The 26,311-nt window shown below is 42.3% G+C and overlaps 1 protein-coding gene across 1 annotated transcript in view; it reads left to right on the top strand.

Moving 5' to 3' along the window:
• AGBL4 (AGBL carboxypeptidase 4) overlaps positions 1-26,311 on the top strand; it is a 1,824,141-nt gene that overhangs the window by 827,712 nt on the left and 970,118 nt on the right. Inside the window, exon 5 of the mRNA XM_040408812.1 lies at positions 16,641-16,857. Coding sequence (XP_040264746.1) covers positions 16,641-16,857 — 217 coding nt within the window. The remainder of the gene's footprint in view (positions 1-16,640; positions 16,858-26,311) is intronic.

Here is a 26,311-nt window from a genome sequence, read left to right on the forward strand (position 1 = left end):
GTCCATGTATGCGTAGATAAGTGACCCACAATCCTTTCCTACTCTCCGACAGTTCAAAAGTTCAATATAGCTAAATTGTTGCAGACACTATATGAATAAAACTTGTTGAATGGTTCCACTTTTGATAATTGGTTATACAGATCATATACAGTTGCCGTTTATTACACCATTTCCATTTTATGGGTGTTTTGGAATTGTATATTTATATATCGTGGCTCACCCGTATCTGTTACTGTGGTTAAGGTGCTCTGCTTTTTGGATGATTCACCTATTCATCCCACATAGAGAAATATATAAATTAGAAATAAAAGCAGGCACTCACCAGCTGGCAGGTCTAAAAGTAGTAGCTTTATATAATAATATAGAATTTTTACATAAAATTTACAATAAAATATTCGCATAAAATATTCACATAAAATATTAACATAAAAAGCACTGGGGACAATAAATAGTTGTGTGTCTTCCTTATATTAGCTAACTGATTGAATGATAGGCTCTAGGTCAAATCCTATAAGTGCATATAATGTTTTGGAATTGTAGGCAATATGAGCCCAAATGGGTGTTTTACTCACAGTTCCATCGGTAGACCCGCTGTGGCGTCCCACTTCAGTGGGATTACCCGGAGTTGTGATCAATACCACTGCGCTGGATGTTATCGAGTGGGGTCCGTCGTCTCAGCTAGAAGATTTCAGCCAAGTGACGAGGCTGTGCTGGGTCTCGGCGTCTCGCGCTGTGTTCAGTATTGGCGTGTCACGGGATCCACTCTGCATCTCGCGGGAAGAAGTTCGAATACAATGTTCTTATGTCTCCGATCCCATTTAATTTGCTGAAGCGCTTCAGACTTTTGCATACTATCAGATATTCTTTCCCATTTATAGCAATTGAGTCATTAAATGTAGTATGGAAATACCAGACGCGTTTCGGGGAATGCTTTCCCCTTCTTCAGTGGCTACATTCAATGTCTGCAAGTCCAGTCTTTTATATCTTAATCCGGTTGATGTAAATACATGGTCTGGATTTTTGGTATCCGTTTCTGTAGTTTTAGTGCCCTTGCAGTTTTGATGCGATATACATGCGATTTTTTTTATGTTTGCATGCGTTTTTTTCTCCATATTTGTAAAATGATCATTTATATCTATTCTATAAGTTAAAAAGTTCATTACAATATCACAATAAAAAATACAAAACAAAAACTTAGGTCCAGGAATCTTAGGGACCAACTGGTTTTTGCTGATGTATCGTATAATATGAGCCCTACACAGACTTTACTGTCCATACGGAAATCTGGTTGCTTCCCATGCTTGAGATGTGTCAACTGCTGCCTGATGATCAAAGGTGACCATTTCATACATCCAGTCAGGGGAGAGACATTCCCTATCAAGCATTTTTTGACATGTGACAGTGATCACATCATTTATATACTATCTTTCCCCTGTAATTTACTTTATGTTTATTCTTCCTGTACTGTGACATCACTGGGTTTATTACCCCTGTACTGTGACATCACTGTGTATATTCTCCCTGTACTGTGACATCACTGTGTTTATTAACCCAGTACTGTGACATCACTGTGTTTATTATCCCTGTACTGTGACATCACTGTGTTTATTATCCCTGTACTGTGACATCACTGTGTTTATTAACCCAGTACTGTGACATCACTGTGTTTATTATCCCTGTACTGTGACATCACTGTGTGTATTATCCCTGTACTGTGACATCACTGTGTTTATTATCCCTGTACTGTGACATCACTGTGTTTATTATCCCTGTACTGTGACATCACAGTGTGTATTATCCCTGTACTGTGACATCACTGTGTTTATTATCCCTGTACTGTGACATTACTGTGTATATTATCCCTGTACTGTGACATCACTGTGTATATTATCCCTGTACTGTGACATCACTGTGTATATTATCCTTGCACTGTGACATCACTGTGTATATTATCCCTGTACTGTGACATCACTGTGTATATTATCCCTGTACTGTGACATCGCTGTGTTTATTATCCCTGTACTGTGACATTACTGTGTTTATTATCCCTGTACTGTGACATCACTTGGTTTATTATCCCTGTACTGTGACATCACTTGGTTTATTATCCCTGTACTGGGACATCACTGTGTTTATTATCCCTGTATTGTGACATCACTGGGTTTATTATCCTTCTACTGTGACATCATTGGGTTATTATCTTTGTACTGTGACATCACTTGGTTTATTATCACTGTACTGTGACATCACTGTGTGTATTATTTCTGTACTATGTGCATCATCCCAACATTATGATATCTGTGTGTGCATTAACCAAATGCATTTAAAAAAAAGTATAAGCTGTTCTGAACTTGCTGTTGAAGGTGGTCATGGTGAAGTAGGGCCCCATTCCAAGCTCTGCTGTGGGGCCCCATGGATACTCATTACGCTCTTGAGGAGAACATTTGACAAGCCAGCAGTTACTATTACTCCTTTAGGTAGCCATGCTGATCCCCACTAGGACTTTCCCAATTTCCAGGCCCTTATCAATCCTGTAAACTGATTGGATCTGTCTCTTTAATCTCCTTGCTAAGAAGTTACAGAAATGACATGTCCTACTTCTAACATAACAGGTCACTACCTAGAGTGCACTGTTCTCCCTTGTCAATGAGTAGGGAATAGTCATTATTTTGGGGCTTCTTTTACCTTGATTTTGTTATCATTATTTGTTACAATAAAATTATATTTAAAGGGCAACCTCTTACTCCACCAACCTGAGGTCAACCACTGAATAAAATGCACGCAGTATGGACCTTTCTCGGATCTGATATTTCCATTGTATCTGTAGAGTGCTCTCCTCGAGCCATTTAGTTTGTGTTTTTTGCTCTAACTGTACCGGCTGGATTGATGCATGCAATGTGCCTGTGATCATTGTACTAATCAATGCCGTGTCTGTCATCTTATGTAATGAGTGAGACGTATTGATGCACATGTATACACTTAACCCCCGAGGTATTCCGTTTGAGGGGAGCTATTGATTCCTCCTTTTCATATAGCTTTATGAATTGCTATTTTCCATAACGCCCGAATGTAGTTATTTACCAGGGGATCTTATTGATTTTAATAGAGACGTTGAATGCTTGTGTCAGATGCACAAAGACAGCTTAAGAAACAATGGATGCATTTTCCTTTTATGTATCATTTTCAGAGAAAACAGTGCTACCTGCGCTGTCAGACAATGCATTTGCTTATCAAGCACAGAAAAAAATGTTTCATGTTGGAAATTAGACGGTGAGGGATCTGAGGACAACCTGGTGATTAGAACCTTTGGACTTCAACCGTCAGCCGTTAGCCTGGACATTTCCAAAAGTAAAATCGTATGTCATCACCCTTCACTGCGGCATATTTAACTTCTTCTGTGCAAAATCTGTTATGCACCTCTATCCATGGTGTGGCATAACTTGTCGGTGTGTCGATGTGCACCAAATTTATTGGCCGGGTTCACACTTCAAACCAAAACAATGAGGACATGCAGATTGGTGCGGTTTTGAGATTGACTGCAGCTGAATGAAGTTTTATTGGTAAAGTTGGAAGGACCATGAAGACAACTTATGCTATGATATTGTAACGGTCACGTCCACACACACACAGGGGGAAGGATAGTGACCACTGCGCTCCACCCTCACCCCTGGCCCTGCCTACTTGCCTCACGAGTCCTGATGACAGGGGACAACTGGACGACAGTCCCTAACTTAGGATATGTGCAGGGAAGACAGACAAGACAAAATACGGAACATGAACGGACCGGGTCAGAACCAAGAGAGCTACGCAGAACAAAGGATTAAGCAAAGAATGGTCAGGAGAAGGTGGGGTCAAATACCAGGAGAGCAGAGAAGTACAAGAGGAGTCCTAAAAGAGTAGTCAGGTGGGAGCCGAGGTCACAATACCAGGACGGATGCGCAGTACAGGAGGAGCAGGCAAAGGATCGTCAGGGAACAGGATCAGGTAAGTATTCAGCAGTCCAACAAATAGCCAGGAACCTAGAAATTAACAGGCAACTTGTGGCCAGCAGGCTGCCTGTCTTTATAGTGGGGAGTGAGGGTCATGTGACGTGGCCAGCGTCACATGACCGACAGACCAACCAGTCGAGCACCGAGTGATCAGCTCGGCGCTCAAGGCAGACTTAGGAGCGGGGAGCCACCCAGCTAGTAAAGCCGCCCTGGGAATGAGGTCAAACACAGATACTCATTCCCAAAGCTAAGCAACAGGTCTGCGGGTAATGGGGGACCGAGTGCACCTTCGGAACCCCGTGACAGATATGGTAGGTGTCTGATCAGTAGGGGTCCAACCAATAAGACCCCCACTGATCACTCCCCATTAAACTGGAACACTTCAACATTCAACTCTATGGGACTGTTGGATAAGTGCTTGACTATCCTCTACAGTCCCATAGAGCTGAATAGAGCAGCATCACACATGCATGACCAACCAATGTTCCATTCAAGCAGAGGTGGAAAGGCCTGGGTTTTCATGATGGTTCTGGCACCAGCAGTCAGACCCCCATGATCCGACACTTATTCGGCTATGCAGCTAAATGGTCCGCCATTCAGGACTCTGCCAAGTCAGAGAGTTTACAGCTCTGGAGGACCTAGCACAACCACGCTTTACACAGACAGATCATTGATTTCAATGAAGACTGTGCAATACTTAATTTCGTCTGTGGAGGCACTGATGAGCCTTCCATATTAGAGTCGATCCAACCAGAGATCAAAGTAGTTGGATACCCAGTGATCAGATCATAGCTGAGAGATCCTGTTAATGTAAAAGTCATTTTCATAAATAATCAAATTAGCATTTTTTTTCTTTTCCCTATATTTATTTTTTTCAGTTTCCTAAAATTTGTTAAAATTTGTTGAACAGTTGTTGTTTTTTTCATTTTCTACCTAGGAATGAACAATCTGGATCGGTGTGGAGGTAGACAGACTTTGTGCTGCACGGCTTAACTATAAAAGATAAATGATGGATATTCAGCGAGACTCCTCTAATTAACGTTGGCAATAACAAAAGCAATACTATTAATCCTCCGCGTCTGCATTGACTTCAGTGAACTGTGCCAAAAAGATTTTACTTTCCATAAAGAGCACTTAAAGCAGGATTCAATCTCGGAGGAGAAATATTCTTGCCCACAGTGTGATGTGTCTCTGAGGTTTATTTCTCTGGGTACTTACCTATGGATGCTTTGGCTCAGTTTATTGTTGTGGCATTCTTGCCCTTAATTCATGGAAAGAAGCTTCCTTGAATCCAGACCAGCATTAAATAGGTTGTGCTGTGGGAGCAATATCCATGACCTATCCTCAATATAGGTCATTCATATGTGAACAGGTCAGACACCCCCACCAATCAGCTGCTTGAAGAGGCACTCCGGTGAGTGCTGTGTCCTCCTTGCAGCTTACCAAACACTGCATTGTATAGTGATGGTGCTTGGTATTGTACATAGCTCAACTTGGATGGGACTGACTAGCCCATAGGCCATGTGGACCAATGAATGTGACACCACTGACCTGGGAAGAGGCCGCATCCCTCACCAGAGCACCGCAGCCTTTTTAAACAGCTAATCGTCAGGGGCACCAAGGAGTCATATCCCCACCAATCAGATATTGATGATTTATGCTGAGGATAGGTCATCAATATTCTATTTCTGGGAAAACCCCTTTAAGAGGGGATTTTGAGTTTTGAATCAGGAATCTTCCCCCCCCCCCCCCCTATGTGATCATGGGGTTGCTGATGGGTTGTCATGGCAGTCAGAACCTAATGAAGGATATTGTAATCAGTGATGGCCAGTTCACCGTGTTCGCCCACGAACACATGCGAGCTGCCATCTTAAATCACAAGTCCGGCGAGGCACAGGTAAGTCCTTACCTGTGCCTGTGCGCGAGCTGTTCCGAAATCAAATGCGGTCACCGGGAGCAGGCAGTTCTGAGAACAGCCGCCGGGGGCCTTCATCGGGCTGTTCTCGGAACTGCCTGCTCCCGGTGACCGCATTTGTTTCAGACCAGCTCGCGGCGCAGGCACAGGTAAGGACTTACCTGTGCCTCGCCGGACTTGTGATTTAAGATGGCAGCTCGCATGTGTTCGCAGGCGAACACGGCGAACTGGCCATCACTGATTGTAATATTCTTATTAAGCTGTGCCATGGACGCATGTTGTCTGAGATATTTTGACAAGCATAACAGTAGAGTAGTATAACGGTATATTAGATCAGCGATTAGTCTCTTAAATGCTCAAGTCCCCTAGAGGGACTAAAGAAAAATAAAACAGAATGCAACCCCCTCTAAAAAAAAAAAACACTTAAAAAAATTACGGAATTGTTGTTTTTCCTATTTCTAATGAAATTATTTTTTCAATACATTATATGTACCCTAAAATGATGACAGTAACAAATCTAACTACCACAAAAAATTCCTCATACTACTCTCCAAAGGAGGAGATAAAAAGCAAACTAAATAAAATCACCAGAAGGATAAACAGGATGCACCCTTAAAGGGGTTGTCCAGGACTTTGACACTGATGACCTGTCTTCAGGATACTCAATAAATTATTAGGTAAGGGTCTGACACCCCTACCAATCATCTGTTTCGTGTAGCTCTGGTGTTGGAAGTCAGTGCCGGAACTACATGGCACTATCCGTTGTGTACTAGACAAAATTGGCAACTTTAGCGCTGGTCCTATTGCAGTTACCATCTTTGTCTATTATGCAATGGATAGATCTGTGTAGTACTGGCGCCTAATTCCGGCACCACAGGTAACCCCAAACAGCTGATCGGTGAGGGTTCAGGGTTTCGGAACCTGCCAATTAGATATTGATTCCTGAGGATAGGTCATCAAAATTCTGGGCAACCCTTTTAAGAATGGGTCATTTTCTGATGATACATTCACCCAACACCCCTACCAATCAGCTGTTTCGTTGTAGCTCTGATGCCGGACGTAAGTCCTGGAACTACATGGCTCTGTCTATTGTGTACTGGAAAAAGTTGGTAAATGCGGCGCTGGTCCCATTGCAGTTACCATCTTCATCGACTACGCAATGGATAGATCTGTGTAGTACTGGCGCGGGCTTCCGGCACGACAGGTACCCCCGAACAGCTGATCGTGAGGGTTCAGGGTTTCAGACCCTGCCGATCAGATATTATTTCCTGACGATAGACCGTCGAATTACTGGACAACTCTTTTAAGGATGGGTCATTTTCTGATGATACATTTCCCTTAAGGAATCAATCAGCACAAAAACTATATAATTGGCTATCATCCATTATAGCAATAATCCATGCCCTCACAGCCTATATCCTGCCTGATTATCATCCTTTCTAATCAAAACCTTCATTCCTGGCAATGGAAAATATATAAAATCACTTAACCATTGTATCATTGAAGAGCAGTAGCGCTGAAAGTTATCACCACGCTTTATGCCATGGCTGGAGCCGCGGATAGCAATCACTCGCGCTGTCGCAGCTTCGGTTCAGACCACATCATTGCTAATTTTCTTTTCCATCGATCTTCTAAAGTTCCTGCAGTTTTTATTTGTTTTATCACCCGACCGTCATATTACTTTGAATTCTGTTGACTTTGACAAGAGCCATACAGGCAGAAAGAAGATGATGTTGGGAAATGATTTTAATGGTTTTGATTATCTAACCATTATAAGCCAGACAGGACCATTAAAGACGGAGGCTCTTAAGCAAGCAAGGCCGATATTAGCAGGAGGAAATTGCTGCATTTTAATATAAAGCTTAACAGCAGATAACAGATTTTTTGGTCAAACCCGTTTACAATTTTCTTAAGATTCTGGACATCTTCTGTACGTGCCCGAAGTCAAGCTTTAGCGAAATGACATGCATTAGAGGGAGAGCAATAATTGAATTCTCAATTTTTTTTTTACTTAAAGGAGCACTAAACTTGAAATACAGCGCGGCTTGTAAAAAAAAAAAAGAGCTGCAAGCTAAAGCTTTGGAGGAAGAGCCCATCTAGGAGGCTTCGGTAATAACGCAATGGGGACAGATGCTGAATTGCTCATGGATGGCAAAAATATTAAAGTCTATGGTCATATATGGTATATAAATTATCCCTTAGAGGGGTTTTCCGGTGGTGTTTTTGGCAAATCCTTCCAGTCTGCAGGACCTGCAAAAGGTATACTTACTTACCTGCTTCCTGGCGCCAGTTTCCTGCTCCTTCTTCTCTCAGCCTGCGATTCTCTGCTGGGCTCCAGCGATGTCAGCATCTGGTTTGACATTGCTGCCAATCATAGGCCGTGGCCGTGTCAGGCTCCCCTGGCGACCATGTGACCATTTGTCATGATGCAAGGGGAACCGGTTCCTGCCGTTTTGATTGGTTGCGGAGATTTCAAACAGGATGTTGACATCTCTGGAGCCCAGCAGAGCATCACAGTCAGAAAAAAGAAGGAGCGGACAGCTGGCATCGGGAAGCAGGTAAGCTTCCGTTTACAGGTCCCTCAGAATGGGGCCCCCCCCCCCCCCCTCTATTCTTGCACAGCCACTTTAAAAATAATCCTTTATGAAGGTAGCTGTAATTTTGTAATGTATTTCTTCTATGTTTATTGCTTCTATCCTCCACCTTGGACTGTGGTCACATGACTCTGTCCATGCAGCTCTGTCTTATTTCCTGTGATGTCATGTCCATGGGCAGGGCAGTGATAGGAGAGTATCTATGTAACTAGCTGGGTGGGAGGAGCTATAAACCAGCTGGGCGTTGTTAGGGCAGGTGCTGAAGCTGTGGTAGAGGAAGTAGAAGTGCACCATTGGTTTGGTCGGATACAGAAACAGGAAGTGCTACATACTGGAAGGAAACCAACCAGAGGGATTGGTTTACATGGTGAAAACAGGTCAGGAGAGGCCAAACTGAGCATGAGGTAAGCAATTACATGAGCATATCTGTTAAAAATATCATCAGCATCAAACCAGTAAGGGTTTGGTTCCCGATACCCCACCTCTCAAATGTTTGAAGGGCTTGCAACCTCTTCATAGTATACACAGCACTGTCTATTGTATAGTGGCTGTGCTTGGTATTGCAACTCAATCAAATTCACGTGAATGGAACTGAGCTGCAGAAAGGCCATGTGACTGATGCATGTGATACGTAAACTCAGCCTCTTCCAGCTGTTGAACTCGTCGGACCCCCACAGATCAGATGTTGATGGCCTACCCTAGGCATACGTGATCACTATTCAAGCCCTGGACAAACCCTTTAAGGCCTCTGCTTGTTCTTAATGTCTTGACTTTTCTGCAACGATAACCTTGGCACATGTAAAACTCTGCAATTGTCGCAGCTCGTCGCCACTTGATGATTTTCTTCTTCTTGGAACGTGACCGTGTCCTGCCAGCTTCCGAGTTTATTAGTATTCTGCTGGCAGACAGCTTTAGGTTGGGAATTTTACTTATTTATTTATTTTTTTGTGTCCATAACCAGAGGGAACAATCACACTGAAGCGGTTTTCCGGCTATAAACCAGCCAACATAATTGGTTTTAATTTTAATTTTTGTAATGGCTTTAAATTAATAGGAGCAGCTGCTGTCACAGTGTGTGGGTGTCCTTTTCCAGAAGGCAGAACGCGCGCAAGAAAGAAAAAAAAGTACTAAAGAGGGGAAAAAAGTAAATAGTGCAACCATGTAGGACAATAAAGGTTAATTCAAGAGTCAAGCAATGTCTTTTGGCTTAGCGGAACGCGGAAAGGAAGATCTAAAGTAGAGATGCAGCCGCCCCCTCCTTAATTCTGGGATAAGATCAAAATCTTATTAGCTTTCACTATTGCTGCCTGTATCAAAACACCAAACTCACCGTCTCCCCATGACTCACTTAAATAGATTAGTGGTTACAAAGTGCTAGGAGAGATAAGAATACGTTAGCCAGGGAAAAAAATCCTAATATCATTATTTTTAGAAGCTGTAGTCTGAATAAGGACTCGGGGGATCTTACCGTTAACCCCTTACTTACCATTTTTGGGGGGGTTCTGTCAATGGTGTACATAGAGAAGTATTGGCCCTATAGCAAGGATCAAACCAGGCCCCCCACACAGGACAGAAGGGTTTCTGGCTAAACCTCTTTCAATGACCCTTGGTCCATTTTTTTCCACTGCCTCGTTTGCTAAACGTTGTTCCTTTAGAGGGTAGAGTCCTGACCAACTTTTCACCTCCAGTAGAAGAGGAGATAATTCCAACTAAAACCGGGCCCCCTCTTGCCCTGGGCCCCATAGCAGTCGCGTGGTCTGCCGCTATGGTAGTTATGCCCCTGGGTTCTGTATTGTTCGGTAGCAAATACATTGGTTAAGTAAAGAGATGTTGTGTTATCATCTCCAAGAAATGCTAGAATATGGGAATATATCACCAGTAGTGTTGATCGCGAATATCGGCACTTTGAGAATTCACGAATATTTAGACTATAGGGATATATATTCGTAATTTCGAATATTTTCGATTTTTTTTTTCATCAGTAACCTCCCTTCTTGCTTGTGGGCCAATGAGAATGCTGCAATGTCTTTGTCTGAGCTTAGCAACATCCCTAGCAACCAATAGGAAAGCTGCCTACCCCTTACTATATAAGAATCTCCGCAGCAGCCATTTTCTACAGTTTTTTAAAGTTCTTAGAGAGAGAGAGCAGTGTCATTGCTGTGCTCTGTGCTTTCCACACTACAGTAAATAGATAGATAGTTTATATATATAATACAGATAGTTAGTGGGAGATAGTCAGTGTAGGTTATATCCTGATATAGTGGAGCTGATAGGTTCTGCTGTCCATACATATATGCAGACCTGCTAAAATGTGAAATTTCACGTACTGCGGCAAAATATTTGCATCGTTAGTGCCGATTTGCGCAATCGCAAATATATTGGAGCACTCTAACTGCATATACAGTAAATCCATTTTTAATGTTCTGCCGTGTCAACTATTTTCTCCAGTCTCAGAAAACTTCTAGCAGCTTGGAAAATATAGCAAAAGTGACCCACGCCTGTATTTCGCATGCATTACGCGAATATTACATTGCCAATTTTTTTCGCGATTAAGAAAATAATCTCGAATTCGCGAATATATGACGAATATTTGCCCAAATATTCGTGAAATATCGCGAATTCGAATATAGCCCCTGCCGCCTATCACTAATCACCAATATGTTTCCCAATTGAAACCAGATACACACGCATATATTCATCTTCTCTAATCAGTTTTTATTTTGTATATATATATATTTTTTAAATCATGTACAGGATGATAGGGGCCATCTTGCCTCAGCTGCTGTTAAAAGCATTTCGAGATGGGTTTTACAGCACAGTGGGCACAATAGAAAGGGGATATACATTGATGTCTATGGGAGAGTGTTGTGGGCATGCTCTGTGAACTGAACAGGGGTTATTGTGCAGGGAGGGAGACTAGATAAGCTGTGACTATCTCCTATTGTGAATGGTGGCAGTTGTGTTTTCTATATTTAGGTGTTAGTTAGTTTCATTGCAATCCTGCCTGTGATGATAATGAGAAGACTGCAGAGAAGTGATCCCTGCAGGGCAGGCAGTGTTGGCCTATTATTAGTGGCCTGAGTGAAAACAGGATTTGGGGACTATTATTTTAAAGGGGTTTACTGGGAGTTCGATATTGAAGACCCATCCTTAGGATAGGTCATCCATTCCTGATTTGGGGGAGTCCGACTCATGGCACCCCTGTCAAGCATCGCGACCTCTTGTTAGTTTAGTGACATCACGTTCATCAGCCACATGGCCTTGGCGCTGCTCGGTCCTGGGCTACAATACCAAGTAGGCTGCTATATAATGTACAGCTCTGTGCTTGGAAATCTATGAGGAGGCCGCTAGCACTGCAGCCTTCTTCAAACAGCCGATCGATGGGGGTTCCAGGAGTCAGACGCCCACCGATACTGAGGATAGATCATCAATATCAGGTGTGATATGAAAAATTTAAAAATAAAAAAATAAAAAACATTCACTATCATAAGAGTTCCAGAGTTCCGAATGCAGATGAAGGCATCTGTCAGACATTTATAGCATGCCATAAAAAATCTCAGATGGGAAAACCCCTTAAAATACATCATAATGCAAAATAGAAAATATACATTTGGATTCTCCAGCATGTCTGATCTCATGAGTGTTGGAATATTGAACTTGACTGTATTATATTGTTTTTGCTTTCAAATCATTGCCTTTATCCTCTGATCGCTACCTAATGTGTCCACAGTTTTTTTTTTTTTCTCCTTCTAAACAAATAAGATTTTCTTTTCACTGCGGTATAGAGAAGTATTCAGAAGCAGAAAATGCCTCAGAGTCACACGTACGACAGACAAATATTTAAGCCAGATGGCCTGGGAACCAGACTTGCACATTTTAGCCAGAGGCAGGGATAGAGCTAGTGTCATGATGGGTAATAAAGCAGATGTTTAACTTCTGCACTGAGAGGTAAAATAAATTGAAGATAAAGGTCTTAGAGTGGCTAAAATATGGAAGCATTTTCACACTGCCCAACATGAGAAAAATAAATTCTGCAAAATATAAAATGTAATAAAAAGTTGCGCTAAAGGCACAGGACTGCTGGATGACTCAAATGTTGGAAACCTCTGATAATTCCTATCGCTACAAGATTTCGATAGTCTGACAACCACAAAGCCCAAGTGAAGATTTTCAGAACTTCAGAGAGGGGTTTAGGCAGGGTGCTAGATGTCTTTAGGTTATGGCCACATTGTCAGGTTTCTGAATGTAGTTTTGGGGTGCTTTCTCCATACCATGGACTTCTTCCAGTAAGTCTCCATACAAGACTGGTCTCATTGGAAGATCCAGAACCCTGTGTGAGCCGCATTCAAGATATCACATCCAGCCAGCCAGAATCCTACTCCATACTGGGACAAGGGGCAAGCACCCTGAAATCTTCAGATGGATATTTGGCTTGGCTATATTTCCTTGTCAAATTCCAAGGCTTGTTGAAAAGGTGAATTTTGACTCATAGGGAACCAATTCCACAAGGTGGCACAAGCGAGATGGTTCTGTTCCTTGGGAGATATTTCTTAGTATAGAAATTCCTAAAACGATTTTTTTACAGGGTTTTCTGGGATATAGTAGGTAACACAGCTTGTTTATTTACACAGAAAACACCTATAGAAGGAAGTTTGTAATATGCTTACCTTCACAGAGCTGTGTGGATCAGCCGCTTGGGAACCTGGCCATGCGGTGTGACGCTCCTCACACCACATGGCCAGGTTCCCAAGCGGCTGATACACCCAGCTCTGTGAAGGTAAGCATATTACCAACTTTCGTCTATAGGTGTTTTCTGTGTAAATAAACAAGCTGTGTTACCTACTATATCCCAGATATATGCCTGAGCTATGATTGGGAAATCACTTCTACTGTGACCGAGCCAAAACCATTCCTCTCCTGGCACATGTGCAGATGAAGTGGAATCAGCAGTCTGTGCATACGTTAGGTGGAAGAAGAGCTCTGGTCCTGTCCACATTGGAAGTGATGTCCCCCACCACTCCTGTGTGGGGGACCCTGTGATGCTGAGGTCAGCCTTTGTCTGCAACGATCACATAAATAAGGTATACGATCACTGCAGGAACGGCAGCAGAACTGCTCTGGTTTTTATTGTATACCATTTACTACCCATTGGCCTTTTTTCAAAATCCCAGAGAACATTTATTTCTCCATACTTGCATGCAACCCCAGAAACTTTTTGCTATTCAGTGATCAAGAATAATGGGTTTCAGTGTTCATAGGAGGTTTGAAGGGGTTTTCTGAGTGCTTTATAGTGATTACCTATCCTCAGGATAGTTCGTTTTGGATTCGCCGAATTTTTCAAAAAGTTTGGTTCAGGTCCGAATCTATTTGTTCTGAACCAAAGTTGCTCCAATTGCCCTGAAAATTGGTATATAACCCCATCTAGTCTTCTAAAACACAGATTTTTATGAAAAGTTTCTATCTTGTTTTGTTAATTTTTTATGTTTTTTTTTTTCATTTTCCCTCGCCCATCCCTCGGTCTGCAATTACCTCCTGTTTGGTGGTGACAGAACACTATTGATTGCTTATGCGCTGGATGCCATTTTACAAGATTAGTCCGAATCTAACCAGAAAAGATTCTGGTTCGATTCGGGACCTAAAAAGCTAATAGATTCTCTCATCTCTAGTCATCAGTATCTGATCAATGGGGGTGCTCACCTCTTCCTAGGCCAGTGACATCACATTTATCGATCACATGGCCTAAGTGCAGCTCGGGTCATGCAAGTAAATGGGACTGAGCTGCAATACCAAGTTATTCAATGGATGGCACTGTGCTTGGTAAGCTGCTCATGGGAATGCCATGGTCTCTTCAAATAGCTGATTGGTGGGAGTGCCTGGGACCTGGATCCTCACTGATCACATACTCTTGACCTATCCTGAGTATAGGTCATCAGTATAAAACACTTGGAAAACCTCTTTAACAACTCAGCCGAGGAGTAGAGGTGAACAAATTGAATCTAAACAATTCGGATTTTACCCAAATTTTTGGAAAATTTAAGGGTGGATCTGAAACCAGATTTTTGGTGCCTCGATTCAGGAGAGAGATATCATTTTAAAAAGATGAGAGACAAGAAAGAAATATCCTAGGAGACCTTAGAATGTCATATACAAATTTTCAGGCAAATTGGAGCACCTTCGGTTTGGGTAGACCCGAATCGGCCGACCAATCCTATTCGGGTCTACCCAAACCGAAGGTGTTCCAATTTGCTCAAATTAAACCAGAATCAAGTTTCGAGATATTCGCTTATCTCTACTGAAGAGACAACTGAAGGATTTTTATTAGCAGTGGGTCAGTGGTTAGCACTGGTGCCTTACATTAGGTTTGAATTCAACCAAGGGCAACATCTGCATGGAGTTTGTATGTTCTCCTCATGTTTGGGTGGGTTTCCTCTGGGTACTCCGGTTTCCTCTCACACACCAAAGACATTTAGAGAGAATTTAGATTGTGAGCCCCACTGAGGACAGGGAGTGGTGCAAATGTCTGTAAAGCGCTGAGGAATATGTTGGAGCTATATAAATAAGTAATAAAATAAAATTATATATATATATATATATATATATATATATATATATATATGGAAATCCACTATTTTAGCAAGCTTTGGTTAGATGTTGAATAACCCAGACTGCCTTCTATACAACATATACTATTTGCTGAGGGTATGAAATAAGAAATGTCCTCACAACCTTGTCTTCTCTGTTTGGCTCAGTCCTTAATTCCCTCTCATAAGAATAATTATGTCTTGAAGCTCTGCATTACATGGGCAGATAAATGGAAGGTGTTGAGTAAAATTAAAGTGTTCAGCGCCAATTTTCTAAGCCAATATTTACACTCCTAAGGCGACAACCTGCAGTCCTGCATCTCTCCAGTCAAGGCTGAGGACCACATGATCTGCTGACTCAGAGGAGAGCAATCCTGGTTATTTAAATACATAAAAAAATCAATACAAATCTCCTTTATTAAACAGGTCTATACAATTTATACCGAGCTTACCGAAATAAGGCTTGTAAAATTATTTGCTTACACCCGGTCATTGTAAATGGATTTGCATTCCTGACCTTGTTATAGGGTTGCCCATAAAGTTGATGATATTTTACAACTATGAAAATCTATTTGCAAAGTGGATCCCCAGCATTAGAAAATGCCATTTGTGTTGAAATCCATAGTTTCTACTTAAAGGGAACGTGACGCCTTTATATGTTTTACTAATTAAAACCACATACTGATACATGTTCTTTTTTATTTACTTATTGTAATTTTTATTTATTCTACCGTAAATTTTTTATATACCGTAATTATGGACATGGCTATTTTGCCTAAGCTGCTATCAGCATTTCTAGATATGCTTGTAGCAGCCACATGGACCATAGGAACCTATAGTCTGGAGATGGCTCACTAACTTCTATGAGTGTTGTGGGCATACTCTGTATTCTATGCAGAGGTCATTGTGCAAGGAGCAGGAGAAAGTGAGCTGTGACCATGAACTATTGTCAATGCTGGATGCTGTGTTATCTATATATGTGTTTACTTTACTTGTAATCCTGTCTGTGCTAATATTGAGATGACTGCTGAAAAGTGGACACTACAGAATAGAAGTGTCAATGTGATATAGTGTCAGAGCCAAAAAGGGTACTGTATAATCCCGGAGTCAAATAACAGGCAGGGTCAATATCAGGAAGTAATTTCAGATTCAGAAAGGTCAAAGTCAAAGCAGAAATCAAGATCCAGAAGTTCCAAAAAGTTAAAATGCTAGAGTGGCAATGTAGGCAAATCACAGGCCCCTTTTGCCATGAACTGCCTGTTTAAAACTCTCATGGGCAGGTTTTACAAACCAATTGTAGTAAATCGCTAAATACTTCATTGAAAAGATGTCTTCTGCATGTCTCTTACTGCCCTCTCCCACAAGCCTGCACTCCACTGGATGAAGCAGGATTGAGTCAGGTGTATCTCCAAAAGGTTTACTGAGTCTTAGCTCACTATGATGCATGCTCTTGGAAATTATAAGAAAACATTTTTAAGTTATATGTTGCACCATAAACTGTACCAGCCATGGTGATTACCCGGACACTATTTACTCTTGTACATCCTTTATTTCTTTGCAGGCAGAGGCTGCCCTCCAAAAATGTCTACTACTATCGGTGCCCAGATCATCGCAAAAACTATGTCATGTCTTTTGCTTTTTGCTTTGACCGAGAAGATGACGTTTATCAGTTTGCCTACTGTTACCCGTACACGTACACTCGTCTTCAGCATTACTTGGAAAACCTCGACAGGCTAAATCTGGACTATGTTCATCGAGAGCTCCTTGGCTTAAGTGTGGTGAGTACTCAAGGCAAATCATTACTTTTTGGGTGTAATATGATTGTTAGATTCAATTTTATAAGTAGCATAATATCAGACAGGCTAAAGTCTACCATACAGAGCAGATGATTGGAGATAGGTGCTCGAGAAGTGGGATTTTGACATGCCCAATGCTTTTGTTCTTTGAAGAGATACGCTACTGCTAGAGGTGTCTGACAGTGACCTTCTCCCATTTCCCCTTTGAGAATACATGGATGCTCACCTAGGCCAGTTAAGTATACAGGGGGGCAGAAGAAAGTAGAAATTTTACATGAAGTCCTGCAGCCATGTTTCTTTATTCGAAATATCAAGAAATATAATTTAGTCCGTTTTTGGCTATGTTTGAACGGTTTCCTCAGCAAAATTTTATTCTAAAAGAGTCACTGTACTTTTACACAATTTAATTTAATAGAGAATGGCATAATGTATTTTTAAATCACTTAATTTAAAATATATGCCTGCATCCACTTGAAAAAAAAGCTGTAAAGTTATGGCCACTAGAGGTCTCACTTCCATCTAAGTTGCAGTTCACTGCCTGTTGTCAGGCCAGATCTTTCCTTAGTGTCAGAGACACAGAAGACAGCAGAGAGGAAGTGGGGGCTTGTCAGAGTTAGCTGAGATCCTGAGAACTGCTTCTACACTGCTTCTAAAGATCATAAGAGTGTCCTGCCTTTATATAACTGTGATCTCCCCCTCCTTATCTGTTCTGTGAGCACCAGAGCTGAAAACAAACATAGTGGAAAGTAAGGAAAAGGATACTCCCCCTGCTTCTGAGAGAAATGCATCCAGCTGTGCAGCTGAAGAGGGGAATAATATGGCTGAAAAAAAACATTACTGAAGCCCAAACACATTTGATTGTACAAATAAGTACAGCAATTATGCAAACTTTTTTGAAAAATGCCTTAAATCAATGGCTATGGTGGTCTGGCTATTGGAATTATCACCAATTCCACAAATGGCAGTACAGGCTGCGCATGCATGGTCCAATGCTATCCTGTCAACTGGTCATAAACTGCTGTGTTGCAGTTGGACGGTTGGACAGCCCTTTATTGCAGTTTTGGAGCATTTCCTTGCTCTGATGCTCCCCCTAGCCTCACGCCCATCTGTGCCGGTAATGTGATCGGGCTCACTGCTAGTGATGTCCTGAACTATTCGCCGGCGAACATAGCTTGTTCTCGTTCGCCGCGGCGGGCGAACATATGCGATGTTCGGTCCGCCCCCTATACATCATCATTGAGCAAACTTTGACCCTGTACCTCACAGTCAGCAGACACATTCCAGCCAATCAGCAGCAGACCCTCCCTCCCAGACCCTCCCACCTCCTATCAAAAAGCAAGGACAGCATCCATCTTAGATTCATTCTGAAGCTGCAGTGTCACAAATTTGACTAAGTTGTAATCGCATTGCGAATTCAACTTAGAGCTGGGTTCCTAATGGTTGTATTGCTAGAATATAATGAAGATTGAGAATATAGTGCTATATTCGTTATATTCGTCAATTCTAGCAATACAACCATTAGGAACTCAGATCTAAGTTGTAATCGCAATGCGATTAATGCAGGTTATATTAATCGCATTGCAAATTCAACTTACCACACTCTGCGTCAACTACGTAATTTCCCATGGGAGTTTTGCCATGGATCCCCCTCCGGCATGCCACAGTCCAGGTGTTAGTCCCCTTGAAACAACTTTTCCATCACTATTGTGGCCAGAAAGAGTCCCTGTGGGTTTTAAAATTCACCTGTCTATTGAAGTCTATGGCGGTTCGCCCGTTCGCGAACATTTGCGGAAATTCGCATTCGCCGTTCGCGAACGGACATCTCTACTCACTGCTAGGCGCAAGTCTCACCAGTAGTCAACAAACAGACCTTGCCCTTAGAGATGCAAGGAAATGCTCTGAGGCTCTACTCATACATAGTTAGGGCACTTTCACACTTGCGGCAGAGGATTCCGGCAGGCAGTTCCGTCGCCAAAACTGCCTGCCGGATCCGTCAAAACGTATGCAAACTGATCCGTATGACAAATGCATTGAAATGCTGGATCCGTCTCTCCGGTGTCATCCGGAAAAACGGAGCCGGCATTTATTTTTTTTCACATTTTGTGCTGAGCATGCGCAGACCGCAATGCCGGATCCGTTTTGCCGGAACACTCGGGGACGGATCAGGCATTAATGCATTTCAATGGGAAAAAATGCTGGATCCGGCATTCTGGCAAGTGTTTGGGAGTTTTGGACGGAGATAAAACTGCAGCATGCTGCGGTATTATCTCCGTCCTGAAAAGTCGAAAAGACCGAACTGAAAACGTCCTGATGCATCCTGAACGGATTGCTCTCCATTCAGAATGCATTAGGATAAAACTGATCAGTTCTTTTCCGGTATAGAGCCCCTAGGATGGAACTCAATGCCGGAAAAGAATAACGCTTGTGTGAAAGTACCCTAAGGGTACATTCACACGACCGTATGTGTTTTGTGGATCCCTATGACGGAAATGCCTATTCTTGTCCACAATTGCGGACAAGAATAGGACGTGCTCTATCTTTTTTACAGGGCCGTGGAACAGAAGTACGGATGCGGACTTCACACGGTGTGCTGTCTGCATCTTTTGCGGACCCATAAATGCGGTCGTGTGAATATACCCTAAATGAGTAAAGAAGAGGATATAGCCAGTTTCAGCTCTGAACCAGGACAACCCCTTTAAAGGCTTACATGCTCCATGGCTTTTCTCAGGGGTACTATAGTTTGGTCTGTCCATATACATTGTAAAACAATGTAGCGTCATGCAAACCCCGTCTTTCCTGCAGAAATCAGACGCATGCCTTGTTTTTAATTCCAATCCAGACAATGGGTTTTTCACGCTATGTAATAGGATGATACCCATAATGAACGGTGCCGATAGCATCGCACTTCACTTTGAATTTTCAACGAAATATTCTTACAATAGCGTTCCTGTGAAATCCCTCAGCATTTTGCTTCTAGACGAAGAGTATTTAAAATGATAAAAGATAATTATATCACATTCCAGTGTCTGCGTCTCGGCTGCTGATTGTGTGGTGACAGGCTCTGTCAGAATGGTAAAAGCAAAGACGGAGCAGTCAGAACATGTGTTTCTGTATAAAGGCGACGGAAGCGAGCTGCACATTCACATCCCCCCTCCCCTATCTTCTAATCTCACAGGCACCTGCACTGCATTATGGGTCTGCATATGTAATAAAAAGGGCTTGTCATGTTCTGATTGTGGGGGGGCAAATTAGGCAATCTATACTGTACAAGCCTATATTCACAATCCTCAAAGCAGCAGGTTTGATGCCAGACATACCCCTCATTTTTTTAGCTGAGCGATATTCCAAATATATATTCCAACATTCCAAGTAATGCAGAAGATTCCAGCTCTGAAAGCTCAATAATCATTAAAGGGGTTATCCTCTGAGTAATATAAAAATTTAAATCAGACATCATATGGTACATATCAATCTACTTCTAACAAAGCTAGAACCAGCCCTGTACCTAACATGGATCCAGAGATCTCCTCATACATTGTTCCAGTTGCTCTGCTAGATTTATTTCAAGCTGGCAGCTCAGGGGACGTGTCCTTTCCCAGGGGGTGTGTCTCTATCACAGCTCGGGGGAGGGAGGGTCTATTCTGCTGCAGCTCTCTCCCTATCACAGCTCAGGGTGTGTGTCCTTTCTGCCACAGCTCTCCCGCTATCACAGCTCAAGGGGAGTGTCCTTTCTGCTGCAGCTATCGCCATGTCACCGCTAACAGTAGATCTGGCTGGTGGAAGCTGGAGGATGGAACTCACCATGTGCAACCACCTCAGCAAAGTAGACAGCAAAATAATAAAGAGAACAAACAGCAGGTAGCACAAAAATATTAGCAATTTTAGAAAGTGGGGGACATAGTAACATGGGGCACGTTTATTAAGACCGGCGTTTTAGATATAAGTCTTATACCTGGCGGAGGACCCGCCAAAGTTATGAAGAGGCTCCGGCCTCTACATAACTTTGGCGTATCCAGCGCCAGTCTAAATGTAAGTCAGCTTCCTCGCTGTCTTACATTTAGACCATTTTCTACGACTAAAACAGGTGTAGAAAATGATGAATGAGACGGTCCGGCCGGCCTGCCCCCTTCCCCGCCCATGCCACGCCAACTTTTTTAGACCTGCCGTGAGCGGGGAAAAGTTGCATATTGTGGCGCAACTAACCTTTGCGCCTCAATGTGCGCCTTAAATACGCCTACTTTAGTCATACTTCTGTTTAATAAATGACTCCCATAGTTTCTAAGACTGAAACAAGATTTACGCCTGAACTAATAAAATATTAAAGTATTTATTCTATAACAGAAAAAATTTAAAATGTCCCCCAAAAATATTGACTAAAAAAGTGATGTACCCCAAAATAGTACCAGTAAAAAATAAAATTAGTAAATCATAAGAAAAGCAATGTGAATTTAGTATTGATGTAATCGTACTAAAGCACAGAATAAAGATAACATACAGTATCCCTTTCAGCTCATCCTGAATGCTGTAAAAACAAACCCATGGCACAAATGTTTGCTTGTTTTTTATTTTACTCTACAAATAACTTTTTCCCATTTGCCAGTACATGATATGGTAAATTAAATGATGTCCTTACAAAATACTACTTGTCCCCTCATAGGGAAATCAGAAAAAAAAAATGCTTGTGGTGCCAAGGGGTTACAAGTGGCAAGAAATTGCAAATAAAAAGTCACATATTTTTGCACAAAATGCTTAATGAAAAAAGTTGGCAGTTTTTTTTATCCATGAAACTCAATTGATAAATTTGTATATTTTGCGAATGGGCATTTTATGGTCAGAGTTTGGGTTGGAGGTATGTGTTTTTTAAACAAATTTTTGAATAGCTATTTTTCAATTTTTTATGTAACATAAAAGATCCTAATAGATATCTGGTCAATATTCAGACTTTGGGGGTCATTTACTAATCTGAATTTTCCCTAAATTAGGTGTATTTCAGGCGCAGATGGCGGTGCGGGGGTTAGTTGTGCCGCTATCTGCAACTTTTCTCCGCTCACGTCAGGTCTAAGAAAGTGGTCGTGGCACGGGCGGGGAAGGTGACGGGCCTATAGGCCTGTCTCATTTACTATTTTCTATGCCTGTTTTAGGCGTAGAAAAAGGTCTAAATGTAAGACAGTTAAGACGTTGTCTTGCATTTAGACTGGCGCTGAATGCGCCAAAGTTGTGGCGTGGCCGGCGCCTCTTTATAACTCTGGCAGATCCACCGCCAGCTTAGGGTTTTATTAAGACCAGCGTCTAAAACGTCGGTCGGTGTATTTATTTTTGACGTTGCAGTTTTTTGCTGTATCTGGACCATCCTCCTAGAAGCTAAAGACTGCCCTATAGTGAGAATATTCATAGACCTCACAGGCAGCAATCGTCTGATCGGTCGCGTTGCGCTGCCTCTGATCAAAACATGAAATTGCTCCTGTGAGTGATGAAGAAACACAAGAAATAACCATTTCCTGCGGCTTCTCTGTCGTCCTGACAGCAGGCTCTGGATTGTTTTATACCGGCTTGTGGATGGATGTGGAAAGTTGATGTTTATCTGCTGGTGGAATCTAAGGACAATTGTTGGGATGTTTATGCTGAATTTGTGGATGGGGATATTCATGTTGCTCTTTATGCATTTGCATTTTTTAGAATCCACTCCACATCAACCCCTAGACTCCTATGGCCTCTTTCACACGAGCGTGTCCGGATAAGGTCCGGATGCGTTGCGGCAAACCCGCGCGAGTAGGTACCCAATTGCAGTCAGTTTTGACTGCGATTGTGTTCCGTTGTTCAGTTTTTATCGCGCGGGTGCAATGTGTTTTGCACGCGCGTGATAAAAAACTGAATGTGGTACCCAGACCCGAACTTCTTCACTGAAGTTCAGGTTTGGGTTCAAGGTTGTGTAGATTGTATTATTTCCCCTTATAACATGGTTATAAGGGAAAATAATAGCATTCTGAATACAGAATGCATAGTACGATAGGGCTGGAGGGGTTAAAAAAAATAAAATAATAATTTAACTCACCTTAATCCACTTGATCGCGCAGCCGGCGTCTCTTCTGTCTTCTTCTTTGAGGAATAGGACCTTTGATGACGTCACTGCGTTCATCACATGGTCCATCACATAATCTTTTACCATGGTGATGGATCATGTGACGGACCATGTGTTGAGCGCAGTGACCTCATCACAGGTCCTTTTCCTGTGCACAGCAAAGATGAAGACAGATGAGATGCCGGGCTGCGCAATCAAGTGGATTAAGGTGAGTTAAATTATTTTTTATTTTTTTTAACCCTTCCAGCCCTATTGTACTATGCATTCTGTATTCAGAATGCTATTATTTTCCCTTATAACCATGTTATAAGGGAAAATAATAATAATTGGGTCTCCATCCTGATCGTCTCCTAGCAACCGTGCGTGAAAATCACACCGCATCCACACTTGCTTGCGAATGCTTGCGATTTTCACGCAGCCCCATTCACTTCTATGGGGCCTGCGTTGCGTGAAAAACGCACATAATAGAGAATGCTGCAATTTTCACGCAACGCACAAGTGACGCGTGAAAATCACCGCTCATGCGCACAGCCCCATAGAAATGAATGGGTCCGGATTCAGTGTGGGTGCAATGCGTTCACTTCACGCATTGCACCCGCGCGGAAAACTCGCCCGTGTGAAAGGGGCCTATATGTTTCCAATACACTAGTTTGTCAATGTATCAATCCCTCCAGACCACAGTAACAAAAATCCCATTATAAAATGACAATGATAATTGCCTTTCCCACAGAAGAAACTTTGCAGCAATGTGTTTGTAAGTTTTTCTTCCATCATGCTGTGTCTGCCGCAATCTAATACTATGACACCCCCCTCCCAATTTTTCAGTTCAATTCCCTTTGTAGCCCAGTGCATTAAAGTGACTGTACTAAATAAAACAAGAATATAATTACAACTGTCTTTAAAGAGAAAAAAAATATCTTTGATTACCAGTGAACTATTTCATCCTTTGAAAAGGTTCCATTAAACTGATGCAGTTTCTTACTTGATGTATCTGATCCTCGGGGAAATCAGCTCGCTGTGCAAAGCGTTTCATTTGGGTTTTTTCTGACTTCACTTTCTGCCGCACAGTAACAAAAACTAGAGTAGCATCGCGGGCTGAATGTCTAGAGTTCTCCATGAAATCAACATCAGCAGTTTGCTATGATGATGACCTTAGGCTCCTGTATCACCCTGGGATGTGCAACCCAAGGCAGAGGCACAGAGGCAGACACTGACAGTAGAGCGCCCCTGTGCGAAGAATGTGTCTGCGCCCCCCAAACCACACATAAACATATACATACCTCTTACATCCACTCACATCTCCTGCGATGTAGACGTTCTCATTCCTCATCTCCTCTGTTTGACCCAGACCGCCATAACAAATTCTTTCAGCTGCATCTCGTCTCTGCAGAGTTTGTAACAAAGACATGTTAGATTTCTCAATTTTTCCATCAACCTCCCCACGTTTTCAATACAAAGTCCCCATCCTGGTGTCCTGACAATGTCATCCTGCGGCCACCCCTTATTTTGTGCCCACTCTGTTCCCCAATGCCCTCAAATACTATTCTGCTGACAAAATAATGACTCCAGTAGAAATACTGTCCCTACAGTGCCTTCAGCAATTATAATGCCCCCTAGAATGCCCCCAGTAATAATAATGTCCGCCAAATTGACCCCCTGTAATAATGGCTGGCAAAATGTCCATAGTAATAATAATGTCTGCTAAAATACCCCCAAGTAATAATAAAACCCTACATTGTGCTCCCAGTAATAATTCCTGTATAGTGTCCTGTGGGGTTTCGCTCTGGTAGTTATGGTAAGTGGACGCAGTACAGACGCAAAAGACAAGTTCTTAATGCAAAAACGTCAGTGTTAATTCACACTTGAGGCAAATGCACAAAACAATGCGTTATTTTGCAGTCTTAGTGTTTACTTCACACAAATTGGAAAGTTCATATAAGACAAGTCACCTTGATGTCAGTTCTGCCTCCAGCAGTCTACGGCAGGCTTTAGGGGGCCTGTTTCCTCGGCTCATGGGTCTCAGCCCTCCAACCTGGCACCAGGCCTCAGATCCCAACACAGAGAGGTAGAAGCCAAAAATTCCTTCCCAACTCCAATCAGGCAATCAGAATAACTCCCTGGATCAACGACCCCCCTCTAGTAGCTATAGCCTATAATATCACTACACTTCAGAAATACATCCAGGCCCCTCCTGAACTCTTTTAGTGAACTCACCATCACCACCTCCTCAGGCAGAGAGTTCCATAGTCTCACTGCTCTTACCGTAAAGAATCCTCTTCTATGTTTGTGTACAAACCTTCTTTCCTCCAGACGCAGAGGATGTCCCCTTGTCACAGTCCTGGGGATAAATAGATGATGGGAGTGATCTCTGTACTGACCCCTGATATATTTATACATAGTAATTAGATCTCCCCTCAGTCGTCTTTTTTCTAAAGTGAATAACTCTAATGTTGATAATCTTTCAGGGTACTGTAGTTGCCCCATTCCAGTTATTACTTTAGTTGCCCTCCTCTGAACCCTCTCCAGCTCTGCTATGTCTGACTTGTTATCAGGAGCCCAGAACTGTACACAGTCCTCCATGTGTGGTCTGACTAGTTGTTTGTAAAGTGGTAGGACTATGTTCTCATCACTGGCATCTATGTCCCTTTTGATACAACCCATTATCTTATTGGCCTTGGCAGCAGCTGCCTGACACTGGTTTTTGCAGCTTAGTTTGCTGTTTATAAAAATTCCTAGGTCCTTTTCCATGTCAGTGTTACCCAGTGTTTTACCATTTAGTATGTACGGGTGACTTGCATTATTCCTTCCCATGTGCATAACCTGACATTTGTCAGTGTTAAACCTCATCTGCCACTTCTCTGCCCAAGCCTGCAATCTATCCAGATCCCTCTGTACACTGCGTGCAGAATTATTAGGCAAATTAGTATTTTGACCACATCATCCTCTTTATGCATGTTGTCTTACTCCAAGCTGTATAGGCTCGAAAGCCTACTACCAATTAAGCATATTTGGTGATGTGCATCTCTGTAATGAGAAGGGGTGTGGTCTACTGACATCAACACCCTATATCAGGTGTGCATAATTATTAGGCAACTTCCTTTCCTTTGGCAAAATGGGTCAAAAGAAGGACTTGACAGGCTCAGAAAAGTCAAAAATAGTGAGATATCTTGCAGAGGGATGCAGCACTCTTAAAATTGCAAAGCTTCTGAAGCGTGATCATCGAACAATCAAGCGTTTCATTCAAAATAGTCAACAGGGTCGCAAGAAGCGTGTGGAAAAACCAAGGCGCAAAATAACTGCCCATGAACTGACAAAAGTCAAGCGTGCAGCTGCCAAGATGCCACTTGCCACCAGTTT

Source organism: Bufo bufo, chromosome 9 (assembly GCF_905171765.1).
Source record: "Bufo bufo chromosome 9, aBufBuf1.1, whole genome shotgun sequence".
NCBI lineage: Eukaryota > Metazoa > Chordata > Amphibia > Anura > Bufonidae > Bufo > Bufo bufo.